The sequence below is a fragment of the Rhopilema esculentum genome, chromosome 5 (genome assembly GCF_057945365.1).
Source record: "Rhopilema esculentum isolate cy_ngs chromosome 5, ASM5794536v1, whole genome shotgun sequence".
Classification (NCBI taxonomy): Eukaryota; Metazoa; Cnidaria; class Scyphozoa; order Rhizostomeae; family Rhizostomatidae; genus Rhopilema; species Rhopilema esculentum.
The window spans coordinates 2,220,128-2,242,757 of NC_142819.1; the positions used below are offsets into that span (position 1 = coordinate 2,220,128).

General features: G+C 35.9%; 2 protein-coding genes across 2 annotated transcripts; one reads left to right on the plus strand and one right to left on the minus strand.

Moving 5' to 3' along the window:
- Positions 1-1,264: 1,264 nt before the first annotated feature.
- On the plus strand, positions 1,265-22,380 carry LOC148960197 (transducin beta-like protein 3). The gene is made up of 26 exons (XM_089108594.1): positions 1,265-1,394; positions 1,796-1,802; positions 2,211-2,303; positions 2,642-2,719; positions 3,084-3,159; positions 10,910-11,012; positions 11,251-11,492; positions 11,648-11,789; positions 12,065-12,123; positions 12,382-12,485; positions 13,098-13,173; positions 13,432-13,485; positions 13,826-13,897; positions 14,073-14,231; positions 14,542-14,612; positions 14,976-15,054; positions 18,046-18,123; positions 18,424-18,482; positions 19,224-19,327; positions 19,580-19,651; positions 20,082-20,147; positions 20,521-20,613; positions 20,748-20,782; positions 21,239-21,306; positions 21,489-21,738; positions 21,955-22,380. The coding sequence occupies exons 1-26, from the start codon at positions 1,265-1,267 to the stop codon at positions 22,099-22,101; spliced, it is 2,517 nt and encodes an 838-aa protein (XP_088964720.1). The 3' UTR covers positions 22,102-22,380.
- On the minus strand, positions 3,644-9,416 carry LOC135694250 (uncharacterized). The gene is made up of 3 exons (XM_065212936.2): positions 5,567-9,416; positions 4,450-4,922; positions 3,644-4,119 (listed from the first exon to the last, which is right to left on the minus strand). The coding sequence occupies exons 1-3, from the start codon at positions 8,569-8,571 to the stop codon at positions 3,644-3,646; spliced, it is 3,954 nt and encodes a 1,317-aa protein (XP_065069008.2). The 5' UTR covers positions 8,572-9,416.
- Positions 22,381-22,630: the final 250 nt, after the last annotated feature.

Consider the following 22,630-nt stretch of genomic DNA (forward strand, 5'->3'; position numbering starts at 1 on the left):
GCATTACGGTATTATCTTTGCAAATGTTTTAACTTTTGTGAAACCAATGTTTACAAAGAAAAGCTGCCTATCACACCATTCACACGCCTGACAGTTAACTTCAAAAATGCATCCAGCTATACATCAGAAAGGTTTGCTGATGGAAAATCCTATTTTTGTTTGCTTGGAATCATTACTCACGCATACTTGACAACTTGCTTTGTGGAGGAGACAAAGTCAAAGGACTCGGTCAATCAATCCTAAACACAATCTCGCAGTCCATTTTTGATCCGACAACAGAGTACAAATGTGTTACGTATGAACATTCGTATTTTTCACACTGCAATTATTTTAATGTTTTTAGCTAATCACATCGCTATATTGAGCAGACTGCAGTGTGCAGTATGTTATTTAGTGTTGTCGCACTAAAAGGAGAAGGTAGATTTATGCTGAGTATAGTGGATTTTGCCCAGTAGTGTGGGGGGCGGAGAGCCTTCCCTATATTCTATACAAAATGAACGTTTCAGTTGTTTTCGTTTTCATGGCTCCTTCAATACCAATTTCTCTACCTGGTCTACCTGTTACTTGAGTAGAAAAGTCTAAAGATAAAGAATTTATATTAATGATATTTTGCCAGCATTAAAAAACTTTTCAGTTATCTAGAGGGCTATTAAGGTCACATGAATCCAAATTTCAAAAAGTAATATCGGTTCAATCAAAGATTTGATCCTGGTGGAAATTAGCTATGATATTTTCGAATTGCCAAGAGAAAAGTGGAGGGGGCGCAGCTCCCCTTCTGCTCCCCTGAGCCCCCCTATTGAGAAAACTTTTTTCTTTTTCTGAGATAATACTTGTAAAGCCAAAAAAAATAATATTCTGTCATACTTCTCTTTCTGATATATGCAAATGGAGACAGTTCCCAGTATGCAATGACAGTTGTGTGGCCTCCTCTCCCTATTCGGTGCCCCTTATTAGATAACTACAATCACGGCCAAAAGTCTTGGAACACTAACGTCAGTTTTCAAAGGAAAATACAGCCACCCCACTCTCCCCCTAAGAACAATGTTGATTTACTATAGAAAAATAAAAAAAGGGGTTGTGGAGTACGCTTTTTCGTTTGCCTTGTATGATATTTTTCTATACTTTCAACATTGTTTTGGGGAGAACGGGGGACGGTAGTAGTTTTATTCGGGAAAATAAATGAAAAATAGAAAAGCACAGCGCAAAGTGTTGGGTGTTCCAAGTAATTTTGGCAGTGATTGAAATGATGAAATGAAGTGATGTAATGAAAGAAAGAGGTGCTCGAGCAGGAAACGAGCGAATGCTAACAAGGGGGATAGATATTCCCAAAATTGGAATCTACTTTTTGAATGACCCCAGAGTCTGTTCCATTGTTATGGCGATGAATTACATCTGTAAAATCAAAGAAATTGCCAATTTGAGAGTAAACATTCATTCTATTTCGTATTGAAAGCTAATAAACAAAGAGTCATATCTTCGAAAATGATGCAGAACTAACTCTTTGTTCCTTAGTTTTATCCATTAGTGATTTGGAAAAGTGGAACTGTTTTCTCAAAACCTAGCTGGCATCCAGAAAACTGATGTTGCTTGCTTGCAATATATATAGATAATTCTTCAACACTGTTAGGTGTATTTTAGGCATTTAAGCTTTTGAATTTTAAAGTACATATTAACCCTGTGTCTCATCTCTTTCACCAAGTCGAAATTTTGAAACTTTTATTCGAGTTGCCTTAATGACTTTTTATTAGTATCCTTGTCCTTAATATTGATTAGACGGATATTGTCTTCATTTTAGCTTTCAGGTGAAAAACAGAGCTGATTTTTAAGAACATTTGTATACAAAAAATTTAAGGGCTTTCAGAGGCTCGCACAAGTTGTATTAAGCAGCGTTGGTCAGTCGTTGTGTCTGATGTAATAGAAAAACGATATTTTATTGCATATCGACTTTAAGAGTATATTAAACATAGTGCATTGTTGAATGAAATCAATTGAATTGAATTGAATTGATTGAATAAAAAGGGATTGAATTGAATTTCACTGCACACAGTCACGTTATTCATGGACACTTTTCTACATTTTTAAGGCCAGTATATGTCTTATTAACTTAAACATGATTCTGAGAATGTTAAAGCTATTTTAATTTTTATTCAACATCAAAGCTTCATTGTTTTCCGTTGTGCTTAATATTGATTTATATTCTTATTTCTTAGCTTGGTGCAATTTCATCCTGATCCGACAAAACTGATGTTGTTCTCATCGTCAGCTGATAGTTGCATTCGGATTTGGGATCTCAGTACTAGCACGTGAGTGATGACGAAAGAAGCAGCAAATGCTATGTTTGTGTACTGCACGTTATGAGTCTGTTATCTCTAGCGAAATTTAGGTTGTAGGGTTGTCTATGCCGAAAAGCGGTTTCCTGAGAAGGGTGGAGCTTGGTCATTTGCGCATAGAAAACTGGATAATTTTACATTTTGTTATGTTTTTTCAGTGAAATTTTGATATTATTAATGGGTTTATTTTAGATAACAAGCATTCAAGAATCTAGACATTGAAAATCACTTGAAAATGTGCACGCACTTTAAATTTAAGTTATATGAGCACAAGGCAAATGTATTATTGTTTCGTTTCTTATAATACCTAGATGCATTTCGACGCTAAAAGGCCACTACAGTAATGTGACTTCTCTATCATTCTTCGAAGACAACGAGAAAATGATCAGGTAATGTTTTAAAATGTCATTATGTCATGTCATGAAGTTTGCCTGGTATCTTTAAGTCGGAACAGCAATGCAGAGACCTAGTACCTAGCATAATCGATTGGAGAGAAGGCTCTTTGAGATAATGATTTTTAAATGGAGCTAGGGAACTAGGAGTGAAAGAGTAAAAAAGATAATATCATTGGACAACAGGGTCAGTATGGGCGACTGAATAGTCTATGAAGTGAGCCAGTACTGTTGGATCACAAAAATAACAAATTTCAAAACTAATTGTTAACTATTCAATGGTCCTAACAGGTTTATGACTTAGTATTCTGTGTTGAGTCTATACTTTGTAGCATTTACCGTACAATTTTGTTTACTACAGTGCTGGACGTGACAAAGTTGTAATATTGTGGGATCTTGCCACAAGGAAATCATTAAAAACTATACCAGTCTATGAGGTAAGGATTGTTTCTTTTAACGAGAGGTAACAACGTATTTGCGCTCATTAGAACGTGTGGAGTCGTATAAAATTGCCAAACTTAAATGGGATCACTCACTTAAATGGGATTTCTTAAATGGCCCTATTTATTTAGAATGTCCCAGTCAAATGAAATGTCCCACTTCGTTGGGAAAATTGAACAGCCCTTAACTTAGGCGAGATTATTAGTTCTGAATTGAAGTAAATATTTTGTTAAATGTTTCGTTTATTGCTCCTCTATTCCTTCTTCCAATCCCTGTTGGAGGTTCGAGGCCCGAACTTTGTTTTTTTTTATTTGCCAAACAAGAAAAATTGTTTTCAATAAGTAAAGAAGCCAAGACTTAAGCAAGAACGAGTCATGTTTTTTGACTGAAAAATCTTTGATACACAAACTCAATTTAATATACAAATGTTTAAAAATGCCATCTACAAAAGACTTATTGAGATATTAAAAATTCGACACATCAAATAATTGGAAAGTTAAGTATATTAAAATTTTGGTTTCTTAAATTGCGTAAAGAGGGCAACGATCTTGGTTGTGCCCGAAGTGCAGGCAACAGCATGTTTCTTCCTAGTGGTTTTGGTGACGTAAGAGATGGACTAAACAAAAGTCCACTTTGTTGTGGTTTGATGCCAGTGTCTGAGTCGCTGCCTGAATCTGAGAGGCTTGATGCGTCTAATGAACTGGAACTCCCAATGGCCTTTTTGGTTTTTTTGTCACCTTTGCTTTGGCTCTCGTCACTCATTTCGATATCTGATATGAGATCATCGATTTCAACATCGTCGTCAAACCCCAAATCTTTAGCCATCTGCTTTTGTTTAGATGGGATTTTTGTGATCTTTGAAGATGATTTTGTCTTTTTTGTCTTTTGTTTTGCCACGAACGAGCTAAGCATGTCATCTTCCTCTTCATCAATTCCAAACTTGTTTGAACTAACTTCTGTCACAAGAAAATGGTAAAAAAGATCATTCAAATCCACAAGAACAACTCTTTGCCAGTTCTTAATTCAGCAAACGTGAACATGTTTTTGCTGAAACTATTTGCTAAAATGCTTCTAAACTTCTTTATTATCGTTTTAGTGTCACAATGGTGATGCATATTTTTTGACAAGCAAACACAGCCTCAAATTGTTCGCAGGTCAACTATAGCTGTCATTAAAATTAATAACAATACAAAAATATACAGACAATATGACAACTACCACAAGTATTCCATTTCTAGTTCCAGTTTTCATACTTTTTAAAATATCACAAATATCATTATTCTGACCTTCTTTTTGCTCTTCTTTTCTCCCATGTCCTCTTTCTGCAGCGTGGTTTTCGTGAGAATTAACTTCATTGGTGTTTTTTTCAGCTGGAGTACAGTCCTTGACGGGGGTGTCTCCAAGTTTCTTCTCTTGCTTTTCATCTTCCTCCAGTGGCTCTATAACCTCAACAAAATCATATTCATCGAGATGGTTGGCAAGATAATCTTCTTCTACTGTAATGTCTTCAGTGACATTATATTCGCCCTCAAACTCCATAATTTCTTCGGACATGTCCAAAAAAGCGTCATCGTCGCCAAAAGTCACATCTTCCTTTTCACTCGATTTTTCTGCTGACTTTTCTTTATCAGAGGCGCAATCTTTTACTGATTTTGTTCTTTCATCATTGTTGCTTTCTTCCGAAGACTGGCTATCTTCTTCAAAGTCAGATTCGTAACTACTGGAAGAGCTCTCTTTGTTGGCCAAATTCTCTTTAGTGCTAATGGTAAAAATTATAAACGTTTATCAAGCAATTAGATTTACTCGTTTTTATTGGCATAAGATAAAGTAACATTTAACAACATGGATTAATATGTACAGATACGAATGATGGTATACAGGGATGGGCGTAGTTAAAACTGTAATGTCCTAGATATTGAAATATGATTGGGATCAGAATTGGAATAAGCACCAAAGAACCCTCCTCTTCATCTCCATTTTAAGTACTGCAAAACTAATTAAGCCACTCTCCCATTGTAAAAATTTTAAATAAGCCCCATTTTTTTCCGACTCATTAAAGGACCTTAATGATTCTGATGAAGATAAAGACATTTTCATTGACTGAATCTTGGTTGCAACATTCTCTATAATCAATAAATTAGAATATAAAAGGCGTCAATATTAATCTTTTTCAAAGATATTTATCACACACCTTTTTTTTAAGCATACTTTCCTGGCTAAACATTTAAGCAGCCTAAATATTTAGATAGGTCCCCTTCCCGTGGCTTTAATTAACTTTTACGAAATATTTAAAAAGAATAAATGAAAAATTTCGTGGACAAAGACGTGGAAAAAGTTCATGAAGATAAAGCATGTCTACAAAATACATTTATAAACATCTTTAAAGCTCTAAGTTTAACTTACTTTTCAGTTTCAACTGTCTGGTGATTCTCCATTTGACTGAGTGTTGTTTGAAGGTGCTCGCATTTTAAAAGCAATTCTTTTTTCTCGGATTTCAGCTCGTGAATCTCATCATATGCTTTCTCTAAATCGTTCTCTGTGTTCTTGAGAATCCGAGATGTTGCCTTTTGCTTCTCCAGCTGCTTTTCGAAGACTCCCTTTCCTTGTTTCAACTCATTGTTGTCTGTTTCAAGCTCTTTTGTCTTCCTCTTTAATTCAGTAACTATTCGTTCCAACTTTTTCGTCTCATCAACTAATTTTTTGTTCTCCTTGTCAAGCTGCTGGATACTTTGATTTTTTGCTTTTAATTCTTCTGCCCTTTCATCAACCATTTTTGACAACAATTCGTTGTTTTGACTTCTTTTCTGCATCAAAAGCAGTTCTGCCTCTTTTTCTTTCAGCTTAAATTTGGCAGTTTCAAGTTCTTCCTTTATGTGTAGCTTCTGTGCCTCCAAACCTTTCTCTTTTGCTGCTGACCTTTTAGCAATCATCTCTATGTTAGCTTCAGTATCGGACAAGGTAGAGGCAAGATCATCAAATTTTCTTTGCCAGTCCTCAGCTTCTTTCTTCAAAGCATCCATGCTAGATATGGCCTCATTGTCCTCACCTTTCTTAGTTTCCAGCTTTATATTGAGGACTTTAACTTCTTCTTCCAGTTTCTGTTGCAGAAGATCTTTTGCATCAAGTGTCTTCTTAATCTCATAATTATGCTTCTGGATTAGCTTTTCTCTTTCCTTCATCTCTTCAAGTTTCATAGACAGCTCTCGAAGTTTTTCAGATAGCTCGTTTTCCTTTCCAGCAACAGTTATGCGATGCTTCTGTTTTTGCTCGCAACTAGCGACTTGTTCTTTCAGTTTCATGTTTTCAGTAAGCAGTTCTTCTTTGCTTTTTGTCAGCTCATCAATTGTTGATTTAGCTTGCTCCAAATCTTTCTTAGAGTTGTTTTGCCAATGCATTTTTTCTTGTTTTGCTTGCTCTTCTGTTGCAGAAAGCTTTTTCTCAAGCATGTCACACATATTTTCTCTGTCTTTGATCTTCTTAAACAGGTCAGCTTGCTTTGCATGAGACTGTCTAATTTCTTCTTTTTTTGATTTCAACTCTGCTTTCAAATTTGAGCAGCTGCTTTCTAACTCAGTAACGCGACCATTTATTTTCGCTATCGAAGATTTGGCATCATCTTGCTCTTTGTTTTCTTCTTGTAGCTTTTGGATTGTTTTATCCAGATCCGTAACAATGTCGGTTTGCATATCAAGCTTTTCCTTAAGATTCAGGTTGTCCTCCACAAGCTTCTTTTCTTGTGACCTTGCTTGTTGAAGCTGCTCATTTAATTTTTGACTTTCTATTTGATAATTTTGTTCCTTGGTGTGAATATCTGCCTGTATTTGTTTGATCTTCTTCATTAGATCTGATACTTGGCCTTTGGCAGACACCTTCTCTTTTTCAAAAGTCTGAATCTTTTCTTTGATATCTTTCGAACGCTCTGTTGCTTCTTGTTTCTTTGCTTCGAGATCTTTCTCCAACTTGATTATCTGAGCCTTAAGTGCAGCAACTTCATCAAGTGATTTTGCAAGGTCATCCTTAAGCATTTTGTTCTCTTCAGCCAAAGGTGCTGTTGTTACCTTGGTATTTTCCTGTATTTCCTTCAAAGATTTCTCTAATGTTTTGATTGTTGCTTCTTTTTGTTCCAAAATACTCTCTAGGTCAATGCAGCTTTTCTCCAGATCAACATTGGCATCAAGAACTTTGTCTAGCTTGTCATTGAGATCTTCTTGCTCTTCCTTAAATGATGTTTCAAGATTTTCTTTCTCCTTCAACAAACTCTCGATTTTAGAGCTTTGATTATCGAGTTGATCCATGACTGATTGAAACTCCTCCCGCTCGATGCTGTTGTCAACTTTCTCTGTGAGTTCTCTATGTTTTTCTTTCATGTCTAAGAGCTGTTTTGAGTGTGCTTGTGCTTGAACCTCTGCATCTGTTAGTTTTCTTTTCAAGGAAATGTTCTCCTGCTCAAATTCGGCAAGACTTGTTTCTAATTTTCTTTCTTGCTCTTTTGTTGATTTCACATACTCCTCGTGGCTCAATTCTTCATGGAGCAGTTTTCCTTGAAGCTCTTTCAAAAGTTGTCTCAACTCTTCATTTTTCTTATTAAGGTCTTCAATCTCCCCTTTTTTGACAAGTTGATCTTTCTTTACTTGATCCAACTCTTCTTTAAACTTCAATGTTTTTTCGTCAGGATTTATGTCTTGTAATTTCTCTACTTTTATATGCAGTTGCTCGATCTCCTTGAATTTCTCTAAAATTGGTGTCTCAGAGGCATCTAGTTGCCCATTGCTTTCTTTGTAGCTGGAAAAGCTTTGAAATCGGCTTAGTTGACTTTCCTTTTCTTTCAGATTGCTTTTTAGCTCACCATTTAAAGCTTCTAAGCACTGCAGCTTTGTCTTTTTTCCTTTAAGGTCGACTTTCAGGGCCTGTTTTTCTTTTAAAAGTCTGTCAATATCATCCTGTCTGTACAGAACAACTGCTTCCAATTCAGATTGAGCTTTTTCTAATTCTGCAGCAGTTTGCTCGAACTTTTGCTTAAATTCTTTAGCTTCGAATTGATATCTTTCAATTTCATTAACAAAATCAGCTCTCACCTCTTGAAATTTTTCCTCCATGAGTTCTTGCATCAAATGATGCTGTTGTTCTGCCTCTATGACTTCACCTCTGTCCATCATGGAGTTATAGTCGGAGACAAGAGACCTGTTTTCGTCATGAAGTCGTTCAAGATCATGATGATATTTTCTCAACTTCTTTTTGATTTCTTCATTTTCTAAGAGCAGTTCGTCAATCTCAGCCTGACATTCTTCTTTGCTGTGTTTGACTTCGAACTTCAAGCGTTTTTCAACCATCAACTCTTGCTCCAATTGCTTCATTCTTCGTTTGATCATAATAATATCTTCGTATTCATTTTCCTTGTTTTTGGACATCTGAATGCAAGAGAAATTTGGTCTTTAGAGTTGAGGTTTGATTTACAGGGAAAAGCAAGATATATTTGTATGGATACTGTGAACTATTGTAAGTGACTCATCTATACATAGGAGGTGTTTCTTCATATTGAGTAATTCATACAAAGTTCATCTTGTATTTAAGATATAGAGTAGCTATCACTCACCAGCTTCTCGTTGTCAAGTTCCTCTCGCAGTTTGATTATCTGCAATTTCTGCGACTTCAGAAGACTTTCCATCGATTGCTGCATTTGTATACGTTGTTCCCTTTCATGTTCAATGACCCCTAAAATGGCATTGACGTGAAGTAACAGGAATGTCAATAATAGGAATATTATGACGACTGGACAAAATAAAACTTTTCTGTGAAATCTTCCTCTCCTTTGAAATTAGATCGTTGAGGCACGTTAATTCACGGAAGGTACACGTGTGAAACTAGTCTCTTTTCAGAAAAATTGACAAGTTTTGAAGAAAAATCTTTAAAAGAACCGATAGTTTTCGAGAAATTGAAGGTTGCTCATCTCCTGTTCCGAGGCTCCTACTCCTTTTTGCAAACTTAATCCACTTCATGTAATTTTGCAGCTAGTAATGATTTGGTGACATTTCCTTTGTTATGAAGCAAAGTTTAGTCCCTGAAATCTCTGAAACATCTTTTAGATTGCTTATAGCTGTCGAATACGCGTTATTCTGCTTACCCAGTGCAAGGTGAAGCTCATTTGTAGCTTTCTTTAGTTGCCTTTTAGCTGCTTCAAGATCCTCTTCCAGTTGTGTTTCTTTGACCTGAGACTCAGTCAGGGTCATTTGGGCATGATCGAGATCTGCTTGCAATTTCTTTATGACCGCCTTTCTAGCATTGATCTCATCTTGAGCTTGTTTGACTCTGTGTAAAGGATGTTTAATTAAGTTAAAGTCGATTAAACCATAACATGCTAGAAACGAGTTCATAGCTCAAGTTCAAGTTCAAGTTTTCATATTCAAAATGCAAATATAAACAAATGGAATAGTAAGTAAATACAACACAAATTATACATACTACTGAAATGGAATTCTGTGGGGAGAGGAGTTTTTTGAGGAGGAGCTCTCTCAGTAGATAGACTAATCGAGGAGAGAGCACCCCTTGAGCAAAGAACCTTATCATTCATCAAATTTTAACTTAATTAGAATTGATCAGAAAAGGAAGAAAGTTATTTGATAGAGATATTCAAGAATGTTATTTGGTGGAAAAAAGATGCTAGATGGAAAATTCTAGAAGATGTTTAAAATGAATGAATTTACCTCGTGTTAAGTGACTTGATTTCGTACTGGCGAACATCGGGTCCGTTTTCAAGCCATTGATCAATTTTAGCCAAATGAAGGCCTTCTGGGGTATCCGCTGTTCTCTTGTCTTGGAAAAATAGTTTCCTTCTGAGATTTTCAAGTTGGTTGAAACATGCTTTGCCTAATTTTGTAGGCGTTGCACTGCTGCTTGACTGATACCCTAAATTGAGAGAAAACGTTACATTATTGCTTTAATTAGTAAGGGATTTTGGTTATTGTTCGTTATTGCTTATAAAAACAGGCCTTTAGATATTTTAAATGCAGTAGTATAGAAAGTTGTTAGTTTTATACATTCAAATACCAATGTTTATCATTCGTTCGAAAATTCGATGCAGTGGTGTCCATGCAAAGGTTTCCTACCTGCTTTCATTTCGATTCTCGATTAACTTTCGTGAGAAAAATTTTGTAAGGTAAATTGATCTAATATACAACGAAAGACGTACTTACCGTTAATATTTGTGGTATGAGATGCATATCCCTTGGTATACCAACGATAACTTGCATCTGCGTTTCCATTATTGTCCTGGGAGTAACGTGGTGCATGCACCGTCTCCTCGTGAACTTTCCGTGCGGCATGACCGTTGAAAAACCGATTCTCGCCGTTCCTCATGCATATCCAACAACGGACGCTACCGTCCGAACTGAAACTCGCCATTTCGCCGTGTGCTCGTAAGAGACACAAGAACACGAAACCAAGTGCAAATCCACAAGTGGAATGCACCGATACTCACAGTTGTGAAAACTGAAGCACGATTTATCTAATCATGGTGCGCCCTTTTATACATGACGGTGGCCGCCTCCAGATGATTGTTACGTCAAATTGATATTTTTGTTACGGGTATTGGGACGATTTTGGATGAAGTATATTGAAAGTTAACTAAACTTAATCTAAGCTAGTGAGCCTGTTAATTTTCGAAAAGCTTGCTCTGTTAAACTGGATGACTTTAGTAAGTTAATTCGAAATGGTACTTTGAAATCATTACTTGCTTCCATTTTTCCACAGGCAGTGGAATCTGTGATTGTTCTGCCTCGTGATAAGGAATTAGAATGGTGCATGACAGCAGAAGAGGAGCAAAATGTTAAGTTTATAACTGCTGGTGAAAAAGGTGAATATCTTTGGTCCAATTTGTGGACAATGTTGTGTAAAAATTCACTCTATAATTAATCTCTGCAATATCGTCGACACATATCATTGGTTTTCTGTGCACTGTTAAACTTTCCATTGACCCAATTTATTGTAAACACAAGAAAAGATGTCAGTTTTTCTCAATATATAATGCTCGCTTATCAGACTCGAAATTCTCAGAGTATGTCACAAGTTGACTGTTTGCATGAAATTTTCAGGCATCATTCGGGCATGGAGTGTTCGTGATGGCAAGTGCATCTTTGCCCCAGAGAGATCTGCAAATAAAGCTGTGGACAGTAATTGTGAAAACCCTGCTCCTTCATCAACGGTTATCCAGTGTGTCCTCAATGAAGCTCTTAATTGCATCGTTACTGTTTCCGATGACCAAAATATTGTCCTTTATGACTTGAATTCACTGAAAATCTTAAAACAGGTAACTTATTTCGTCGTTTTTGTCCATTAGTTGCATCTCTACTTTCGTTGACATAATAATTCAAGCGTTTATTATTGTTTTTTTCTCTCATTCTGTTCTTTTAAAAAATACCCTAGCTTTATAACATAATTAGACCGTAATCGACTCTTTTTATTTTGTTGATGTATTTTTCTCGTGTATAGTTCGTCGGACATCTGGACGAAGTTCTGGACTTAAAGTTTGTGGGGGAAGATCATTCCCTTCTATCGATCGCATCAAACAGTCCTGATGTTAAAGTTATTGACAGAGAAACCATGGATTGCAGAATATTGAATGGACACACAGGTTTGTTTTAAATTGAGATTTTTGACAGTGAAAAAACTCAGAACTTACACTGTAGTTTTTAAAATGATTTCAAGTCTTTGGTAAAACATTAGAAAGTACCTTGTTTGTTTTTGATAAAACTGTGATTTAATGATTTTAGTGAAATAAAATCGAAGTACAATGTTTTGTGTGTATGATAGCAGAATTTATTTGCAACACCGTATAATTTAGTTTTTTTTTAATTCCTTTAGTTTGTTAGCTTGTTAATTGTGGCACATGATCATTTCCCGTTCTAGATACAATAATGGCACTAGATGCAAGTTTCGATGGCAAATACATCGCTTCGTGTTCAAAGGTAGGCTCAACACGCATTATTGGCCAGGCTTTATCTTTTTTCTAAAATGTCTTCTCTATTAAATGAGGGCTTCTTTCAAATTTAGAATAGCAGAGGAGTAAATAAGCTTGATATGTAGTACTTCATTTTGAGAGGGCCTTTTTGCTTCCTAAGTAAATCATTTACTGATCTTCCAATGGCTTTATCTTGAACTTGAATTTGTTCTCACATTGATAATTAAATCTTTTCTCCTATTTTATTTTGCCTTATTTATTAAAGGATAACAGTCTAAGGATCTGGAGACTGGGCGATGACAAAACCTTTTCATGCGTGGCCTTAGGGGTTGGCCATACGCATGCAGTTGGAACTATTGCTTGGCCGAAGTAAGTAATGCAGTTTATAGAAAGCAGTGTCTGGATCTTTTCTCCATGACTTGATCTTTTCTTTACCTTCTGTTGCTCACAGTATATAAAGAAAGCAGTGTTAACATTGAAGTTTTTTTACCATCAAACTTTACACAGGCTTTTACATGATATGCATTATCTCTTTACTAAAGGAAAACCTCTCTGAATGAGGTACGAGCTTTGTTTTGCTGTCCTTATTCGCTTGTGTTTTAGTCAATATTCTTTCATCGTTTATAGAGATCAGTGTTCATTCAGTCTGTTTGCATCTCAAACCTAGGGTAACATTTGAAGTCCCTTTTGCTGTTACTCGCAAGGAGTTCCCATTTGGGATTTTGTTGTTTGCCAAGCAGGGGTACTTTGTCGGCAAGTTATCCCATTTTATGCACCTTCATTAGATGAAATCAAACTCTATAGGTCATTGCTAGAATAGGAAGCATTTATGAATGATGTTGCATCTTTAAAATCATTCAACACATTTTTTGTTGCTCTTGCTCGCTGTTGTTTCTGTTTAATATATTTGAAATAAGCAGACATCTTATTATTATTGTAATTATAATAAAGTTAAGGTACGTTTTCTACTTGTTTCAACAGAAGAAGCACAGATCATTTAGTAACTGGAAGTCAAGATCTAACTCTGAAGTGCTGGAAAGTCCCACAAATATTCGAGGTGATACCATAGGTTTATACTCTTAAGATGGAGTTATCCAATGCAAACCAAACATTACTTAGAAAGCACATTAAATCCTGTTTTGAATCTTTTCTGTGGGCTGAGTAAACCATGTTTACTTTTGGAAAAAAACAAAAAATTGATGCAAGTAAAAAATGTTTCATGGAGGGTAGAGCCTCGTCCATTAAAAAAATATTTGTTCTAACCTCATCAATTCATTGAGTTAGTCTTTATCATTTCTATGAATAAATTTGACAGGATAATGGTTTATCAAAGATTCAAGCTGTATGGACTGTGAAAGCCCATGATAAGGTTTGTCACGATATTTTTCTTTAGTTGTTCTCAGAATTTACAGCGCATGCTGCGAAAGAACACGAATGCAAAAAAGTCCAATTTTTGTCGACCCACAGCATTTAAGTGTGAATATGATTATTTAAATACACTTTACCCATTTTTTCTCATATCAAAAGGAATAAATTTACTGCAAAAGCATTTGATACTTAAAAAGATATGTAATTTCAAATGTATATGGCCTCTGGAGATACTGCGGCAGAAAGATCTTTTACGTTTAATTGCAACTTTTTTCAGGAAGGTTATTCTATATTGCGATTTCTTTTGTTGAAATAAACTTCATACAAAAATATGTTTTTAGGACATCAACTCTGTTGTGTTTTCTCCAAATGACAAACTCATCGCTTCGGGGTCTCAAGATAAAACAGCAAAGGTAGGCCATCAAACCTTTTTTGAGACAAAGAGGAAGCTTTATCTTTGATTGGCTTGGTAAAATATCAAAAGAAGGCCAAAGCTTCTAAAATTAAAAGTAAACCTAAATATCATTTTGATTTGAAACATTTTTTTGGCAATTTTTAAATAATTCATCAGCTTCTTTTGGATTCTAGTTATGGCTTGCATCCGACGGAGGCACGTACGGGACGCTGCGTGGTCACAAACGAGGAGTTTGGTGCGCAGCGTTTTCTCCAGTCGATAAATGCCTAGCAACAGCATCAGCTGACTCGACAATAAAGCTATGGGCAATTAAAGATTTGACTTGTGTGAAGGTGGGATTGAGAAATTTGCTAATGTTTGCTTGACTTGATTAGATACTTTGGTCAGAGTAGTTGCCCTAAAGTTCACCCAAGCCTAGATTAAGTTCATGCAAGCCTAGATTAAGTTCATCCAAGCCTAGATTCAGTTTATCCAAGCCTAGATTATAGACGATATGGTAATAATCAAAATTAGAATTCAAGACGAAAAAATTTAGATATTAAAACCCATATACCCTTAAGACATATTTTTCCTTGTCAGAAACAATTGACGGAATCAAATGTTAATAGATATTGGAATTTAAAAAGCAATTTTTCGTTTTAGACACTGGAAGGTCATACCAATTCGGTGCTGAGGCTTGAATTCATGACACGTGGGATGCAGATAATATCAAGGTATTCACAAATTATTGCCTTGCTGCTCTCAATCATGAAGCACTAACGTACATGGAATCCCCTGGAAGATTGTGCTTTTCTTTTTTAAATAAAGAATCGGATTTCTAACATTTTGGAATGACAATTATTGCAAAGCATCCCGGTATTGTTTCCCTTCCGACAATCAATTTTACTTGATTTTGTTGATCAAACTTTTTCTTCACCTTTCCGAGACGACTTTATCTTATACCTTTTAATGCACGAAAGCAAGTCTAGTGAATGGATAGAACTTCAATAACTTCTTTCTCTAGTAGCCTTCTCATAACCTAGTTAGCAAACGTGATTTATTTACGTTAAATTTGCAAAACTTGTTTTTCATTTTAGTGGATCGGACGGCCTAATCAAAGTATGGAATGTGAAAACCAACGAATGCCTAAATACTCTGGATGGGCATGCAGATAAAGTGTGTTTTTCAAAGTTTACTTTGTAGACCAGGCGGAGAATAGGGGAATGGTCCCCCGAGGGCGAAATTTATGGGACCAAGTGCTTTTGGTTAATTCGAGGGTGCTGATTTCGAAAATCGATGTTATACGGGGAATTTGGGGGGCCACCAGCCTCTTTTGCGTGTTTTAAGTCTCATTTTCGTGTCTTTCATGGAAACAAGCGAGAAAACAGTTTAAAGTGGAAATGGGTGAATTCTAAAAAGTAGATTTGGTATCTTTGCTGAGAATTAAAGTTAACCATTCAATTTTGGCTTTTCAGGGGGGCAAACAGCCTCGTTTTCACGATCCACTAGCGTTATTTTACAATTTCTGCTAAACATTTCTCTAGCCAGACTGATTTTTACAATTTCATAGGGGAAATGCAGCACTGTTTTATCACTAATTAATAAATAACAATAATGGAAATCATTGCGGATCATCTAAGCAAAGTTTGAAAGATAAGCTAGATCGTTTCAAAGGTCCTCAAAGTCGTCTTCAGAGTCACTACACTCGACATCCTCAGTTTCAAGCTTTTCGTTGACTTCAGCTTGATTAAGCAGAAGCTCAGATATATCTTCCGGGTAACAAATTTCACTCCAACGAACTGATCCTTTTTCATCCCAACCATGATCTGCTGGAGAGCTCAACTGAAGCATCAAACCATCAGCTTGCCTGAACATCATGGCGACGAAGTTTGCACGGAGAATATGAATCCTCAGGTTTTTTTTGCATGGCGGTAGGACTGAGATCCATGATCTTCCTTTCTCTTTCAAATTTCTGCACAAACAACTTGTGTCGCAGCAGATTCACTGAGGATATTCCTTGGTTTCCATACAATACACACACAAACTTCTCCAAACCATTGAAGAGATTGTCGAGCACTTGCGCGGAGTTTCCCAACTCAGTAAAAAGGCTAATGAATTTAGCTTTTTTTGGCATTGCCCTCCAAAATGCTTGCTTTCCCTTTCTAAAAAAATTTGAAATATAATCTTGCCAGAAAAAGCGTTTAGGCCAAGTAGCGCTTTCTTTTTCTCCATCTCAAGGCCAGATCATGTCATGTCGATTATCTTTCCTTGTTTTCCAACACCATTATCTACTAGAATTTTCGTTCCGCTGAATTCGTGTGACAAGAACAATGCTAGAATATCGATATCACCAGAGGGAGATCGAATCATGGCTGCATGATCGAGCGGAAAGTCCCAAGCTTTAACCAGTGCCACCAACTTTGTGTCTGCTTCTTCGAGGTTACTGGCCCAGTGTTCAAGAACTTCAACAGAATCCTCTGTAACTTTCGTAGTTTGTTGGAGATCATTACTGTCCGGCTAAATAGTTGACTACGATCCTCAATTATTGCTAACTAAAGAAGATCAAACAACATTCCTTTGTTTTTGCCGTTGCAGAGGAAGCTGTTAAAGTCACATGGTACCTTCATGTCAGGGCTTGCAAAACGTATCTCCCACTGACACCCCTCTTAACTCTTTCACCACCCTTAATGCTGTTGTCCTTATATGTATCACAGACAATAACAATTTGTGTGTACCGGGCTGGAATTGAAGCAAGTATGTTGGTCGCCATTTGTCTTATAGTAGATGTAGGGCCAACCAAACTTTGAATGGCTGCGGCAAGGTCCAAGAAGTGCGTATTCAATATCTCCGTAGGTGGTAGTTCATCTGGACTAACGATGGATAAGTCGCTCATTGCAGCTTCATACAGTTTGCTCTTAACGGTCTTTCTGATGGCACCATCTGCTGTGCTGAGAGGCATCGATACTGGTGCAAGCGGAAATGTCAGGGTGGTCTCGAGATCCACACCTGCTTCGTGCTTGTTCGAGTATGCAACTAGAATGCCAAGAATGTATCTCTAAAATGTGATCTCTTTTTCTTTTCCTTTAATCTTTAGCCTAGTCTTAACTGATGAGTCCTTGAAGGTTGTCAGAGGCTCTCTCTTGATGGGACCAAAGAAGTCTTTATCTGCAGGACTTTTGGTTAACCTTTCTTTAAATTCATTCATTCGATCTCTTCCCCTTGCCTCCATAGTCAACAAGCAACTGCTGACTTTTTCTTCTACAGTATTTGTTATATTTTGACAAGGTATAGACAACACTTCTAATAAAACTTCCATTGGTAAAGGTAATTTACTTTTACTTAATTCTGAAAGTGATGTACCCAGAAACCTGGAAGAAACTAAAGGTTCGGCTTGGCCTGGGTTCCAATCACTCGGTTCTCAATTGTCTCTCTTTTGTGAACATTTTCATGACCTCTCGCTCCGGCCTATCACCATGTCAGAATCTTCTTTATAGCAGAAAGACAGTAATTGGTAGATGTAGATGAATTACGTTGAAAAATGTTTGTTATTTCTTGCTATGTCAAGACTTCATTTTACACGTAATTTGACATCAAAGTGTTAGCATTGTGAAAACGAGGCTGCTTGCCCCCCCCGGCAAGCTAAAATCAAATGTTTAACGTTAATGCCCAGCAAGGATACCAAATCTACTTTAATAATTCACCTATTTCCACTTTAAACTTTATTCTTACTCGTTTCCATGAAATACACGAAAACGAGACTTAAAACACGAAAAAGAGGCTGATGGCCCCCCAAATTCCCCGTATAACATCGATTTTCGAAATCAGCACCCTCGAATTGACCAAAAGCACTCGGTCCCATAAATTTCGCCCTCGGGGGACCATTCCCCTATTCTCCGCCTGGTCTATTGGCTTTGTAATGTAGAATCTATTAATTTCTTCAAGTTTTCAATCTCTTTGTTTTAGTTAATACCATATTTTTTAGAAAGTAGCTTTGCAATTTCGTTCTATCAAGTCTGTAAAGATTCTGACGTATAACTCGTCGAAGTAAACAACACTTTTGATTTTTTAAATCTATTTGTAATATTGTTCTTCCTATGAAAGGCAAGTAGATTATTGAAGTTAAAAAACCTTCGACGCAAGTTCCTTGAACCATAAACGATGTTTTAGGTTTGGTCGTTGGCTTTGAACAAGACTGAAGACACTCTTGTTACAGGAGGAGGAGATTCTGTGTTGAACATTTGGAAGGTAAGTGAAAATGTCACTACACCAACAACAAATAAGTATATTCCTTGTTAATATCTTAAAAAGTAGAAGTTATAAAATCGTTGCCAGTGTCATAGTTGAAACTTCAGAAAATGATATAGAGAGCCGTGATGTTTGTTGCCTTTATACATTTCTTTCCTTGAATTATGTTCAAAGTAAGCCGTACCATTACTTTCCATTCTTTGATCTTCGTTTCAGTTTCAATGTCACTGTACTTTGTGTTGTGATGCTGTTTCTTATGGTACTCTAGTTGTTATCAAGGTTTCAATTATTTTCTGTTAGGATGTTACGGAGGAAGAAAGATTAGAAGAAGAGGCAAAGCAAGAGAATATGATTCTGAAGTAAGCATTTACAAATAGAAGTTATTAGAAGTAGTTTAAACAGAAAACTTCGTGGGCCTATGATGTTTCTGTTAGAGTATGATAATATTGAGGGTGACAACAACTAAAAGGGTTGTAGAGAGTTTGAGCTGATCTCTTTTTCAGACTTTGATACTTTTTGACAGTATTGTATTGAAAAATATCAAGTATATCGTGGTGATTCACGAATAAAAAGCCACCGAGCTGTTAACTTCTTACATTTTTTATTTTATGTTATTTTTTTCATTAAGTATCAAGTATTGGTAAGAACTAAGTATCAAATAACTGAGTTTTAAATAATTTTATTAGTTAGTTTTACGATGAATATTGTAGAAATTTCACGTGGGATTGTTGTTTTAGCAAATGGGAGCAGTATTATTCACATTTGAGTGTTGATATCTTTAACATTTGGTTTTATAAACATTTGGTTTTGTTTATTGGTCTTTTAGAATTTGGGTTCAATTTCACAATAGGAATCTTTTCACTGTTGTTTAATTGTTTTTAGGATATGTTCCACTCTTTTGATAAGTGATGACTTTCTCCATTTCTCGTACAATTAGGTAGTAAGAAAGAAAAAAATGACTTTATGGCGGAGAAAAATGAACTTTCCTTGTCCATTCTCTGCCCAGTGTTTGAAGTTGCATGGTAACTTGAATCCATCAAATTAAATTTAAGGTGTAGGGTTGAATAAGATTGATATTTGTAATTCATTTTATCTTCAAGGGACCAAGAATTATCAAATTTGCTTGGCAAGAAGAAATTTACGAAAGCCATCGGCCTTGCGCTATCACTTGCAAGACCGTTTACAGTGTTGTCAATTTTGAAAGGTAAGCACTTTAGAACCAGTTTGGATTCGAGCAGAAAATTTTTTGATATTTTATATTGCTTGACAAAGAACAAACATGTCAAATATACCCATCTGAAATATGTGTGTTTTTAGTTGCATGTGCTTTGGAGAACTTTGTTTCTTTATTAAGTTAAGGGAAAGGGGTTCTCTACATAAGATGCCATTTTATGGTCCCAATTGCCAATCTCTACTACCTTTAGGGAATGCTTCAAATGACGTCATTGCTTTTTAGAATTACTAGCTGATGCCAATGGAGAGGAAAGGCTAGCTTCAGTCTTGAGTGGGCTACGGAATGATCAAATAGGTTGGTGAAATTTACAATGACTTTTTCAATTTTGTTCTTTATTTCTGTAATGCGACGTATTTCAAGGCTAGATTCTGGAGCAAACCAATAAAGAACTGAAGGCAATCAAAGAGGCAGCGATTTTTTATTAATGGTTGAAAATATTGCTGTTTCGAACATGTTTAGTTTCTATAAGGAATTGTGACTAAACTGTTTCTTTTCAAAGTCTTGTTATTCTTGGTAAAAAAGTCATTGATGCAAACAAAACAAGTTTGACTTTATGCTCCCCAAAGAGGGATTGGATGAAATTTGGCGATTGTCTAATCAGCGCTTGTGTCACCGAATTCTCTCAGAATTCGAATTGAAAGACGTTTTTCTGTATTTTCTTTCATTTTCTTCTTTGAATGCTTTTTTTCAAAATATTCACCACTATCGCTTTTCAATTTTGAAGATTTGGTTCTCAAGTATATGCGAGACTGGAACACAAATGCCAAAAACTGCCACGCTACCCAATCAGGTAATTTTCATTTTGAATCTCATCGAATATTTTTAGATTTTTTGATTCAAGCTTTATTACCCAAAAGGACCTTTTATGCTATTAAAGAAAAATGGCGATGTGATAGCAAAGTTGGATCTCTATCGAATATACGGGAATACAGCAACAAGAGTATTTGGTAATTCCTTAGCAAACTGCCTTTATTTGGTCTTGGTTTTCATTAATCACTTCAGGCAAAATGTATTTTGTGACGTCATCGTTTCCCTTTAAATTATGTGGTCACTTTCTTCTTCACGTGTTTGTTTCCCTGTGCTGACTATTTTCTCCTTACTTCTTCGAAACATCACGTGGCCGATCAATAGTTGCTACCAACTTGGTTTTATTCTTCTTGCAGCACTGTCAATTATCCTGAAGTTTAAATCACCCGATGAACTGACTGAGCTGCCAGATATGAAGGACAACATCGAAGCAATTCTTCCATACACGGGTATAACAGTTTTCGTAGTTCAAGAAACCTAATATACATACTATGCTGGTTTTCTTTGTTTGTTTTATTAAGAACTTCTATTTCTTCCTTTTGATTGTATTTCATTTTTTCTAATTGGTGACTTTTAATTTTAGAACGGCATTTCAATCGGCTGAATCGCCTTTTACAGGTAAGATACGCATTTTTGTGTCTATAATATTAATGTTGTGAAAAGTAGTATGATATTTTCAGTCTTTCAAACAGTCTGTATATCGTTTCCATATAATTTGCTGATGGCCTAAGATCAATAATGCACATTAAACATAAAAATATAACTTAAACATTAAAATATTGTACCTTCTCACATTTTAAATAAATTCTGCACCATTCTTCCGGTAATACAATACCCTTATTGATACATATCTACACTCAATTTTGTACTATAAAACAAAAACAGACTTTCTCACATTTAATTGACCTCTGCATATTTCTTTGCTAAATATAAACTGAATAGAAAATTGAAATTTAAAATCAATGATTCACGTAAATCTGATAACATAAATCAAAAAAATGAAATTGCTTCATAAAATTCCAATTAAATTCATGTCAAAGAGCATTTGCGTTACTCTTCCGTCTGTTTCTGCAGCAATCGGCATTTCTCGAATACACATGGGAATCCATGCGACTTTCTGTCAAGGATGTCGACACTAAAGCGTGAGTGAATAGGATATATTTCTTTTGACGTCATTAGTTACCATACCCTTAACTACCTTTCGCAAAAAGTTGAAATGGTATTTTTGCAGTCTAGTTTACAGCTACGCAGGTTAACAAGGAATTTTCAGTTTAATTACTACCCACTTATTCCGAGGAGCCAAGTTGTCTTTCTCTTCTCCTAGATCTGAGCAGTTGGAAATCGATGAAGAAATGAATGCTGAAAACAAGAGCCATAAATCCGTTGGCCAAGCTTCTAACCAGCAAACAGAACATCTCAGTGATCTCATCGCTATGGATACATGGGTTCAGCACCAAAGTGAGGCTGCAGATGGAACGGAGGAGACGATTCAAGAATCTAAAACCCAAAATAGTGAGCCCTGCGAAGGAGATTCTCCGTTAGAAGCAGAACCAAGTCAAGAAGAAAACAAGGAGGTAACTATAGTTGAAAGTGACGCAACGATTTACATCTGCATATTTCGTTACTTCAAATAACATATTTATATTCTTAAAAAACATGTTTTGTAGAAAGACTTGAAGTTGCTATGTGTTATATTCCTTCTCTTATGATTATTCTCCAATATTTCTTGAAATACTTAACCTTGCTTTTCAAACTCCTTTGTATTACTGATTTTTATCCTTTTGTTGTAGAACCACAAAACTATGAAAGTTAGAGATGAAAGTTTGATTGAAAAAACCCCTGGCCCAGGGAAGAAGAGAAGGACTTCAGAAATAGGAAAACATTTAAAAACTGGCAACGCAAAGAAAGTAAAAACGATAAAGGATAAACCCCTTTGATGTATTCATACTGATGTTGGTTTTTAGGAGTAGAATTCTTTTAGAAGAAAGAAATCTACTTTATGCATTACGGTATTATCTTTGCAAATATTTTAACTTTTGTGATACGCTTGTTTGCAAAGAAAACCTGCCTATCACACCATTCGACGCCTGATAGTTAACTTTAAAAGCTGTTAACTATGAATCACAAAGTTTTGCTTATGGAAAATCCTATTTTTGTTTGCTTGGAATCATTACTCACTCATACTTGACAACTTGCTTTGTGGAGGAGACAAAGTTAAGGGACTCGGTCAATCAATCCTAAACACAATCTCGCAGTCCATTTTTGATCCAACAACAGAGTACAAATGTGTTACGTATGAATTATTTTAATGTTTTTAGCTAATCACATCGCTGTATTGAGCAAACTGCAGTGTGCAGTATGTTATTTAGTATTCTCACATTACTAGAAGAAGGTAGATTTATGCTGAGTATAGTGGATTTTGCCCAGTAGTGTGGGGGGCATACAGCCTTCCATATATTCTTTACA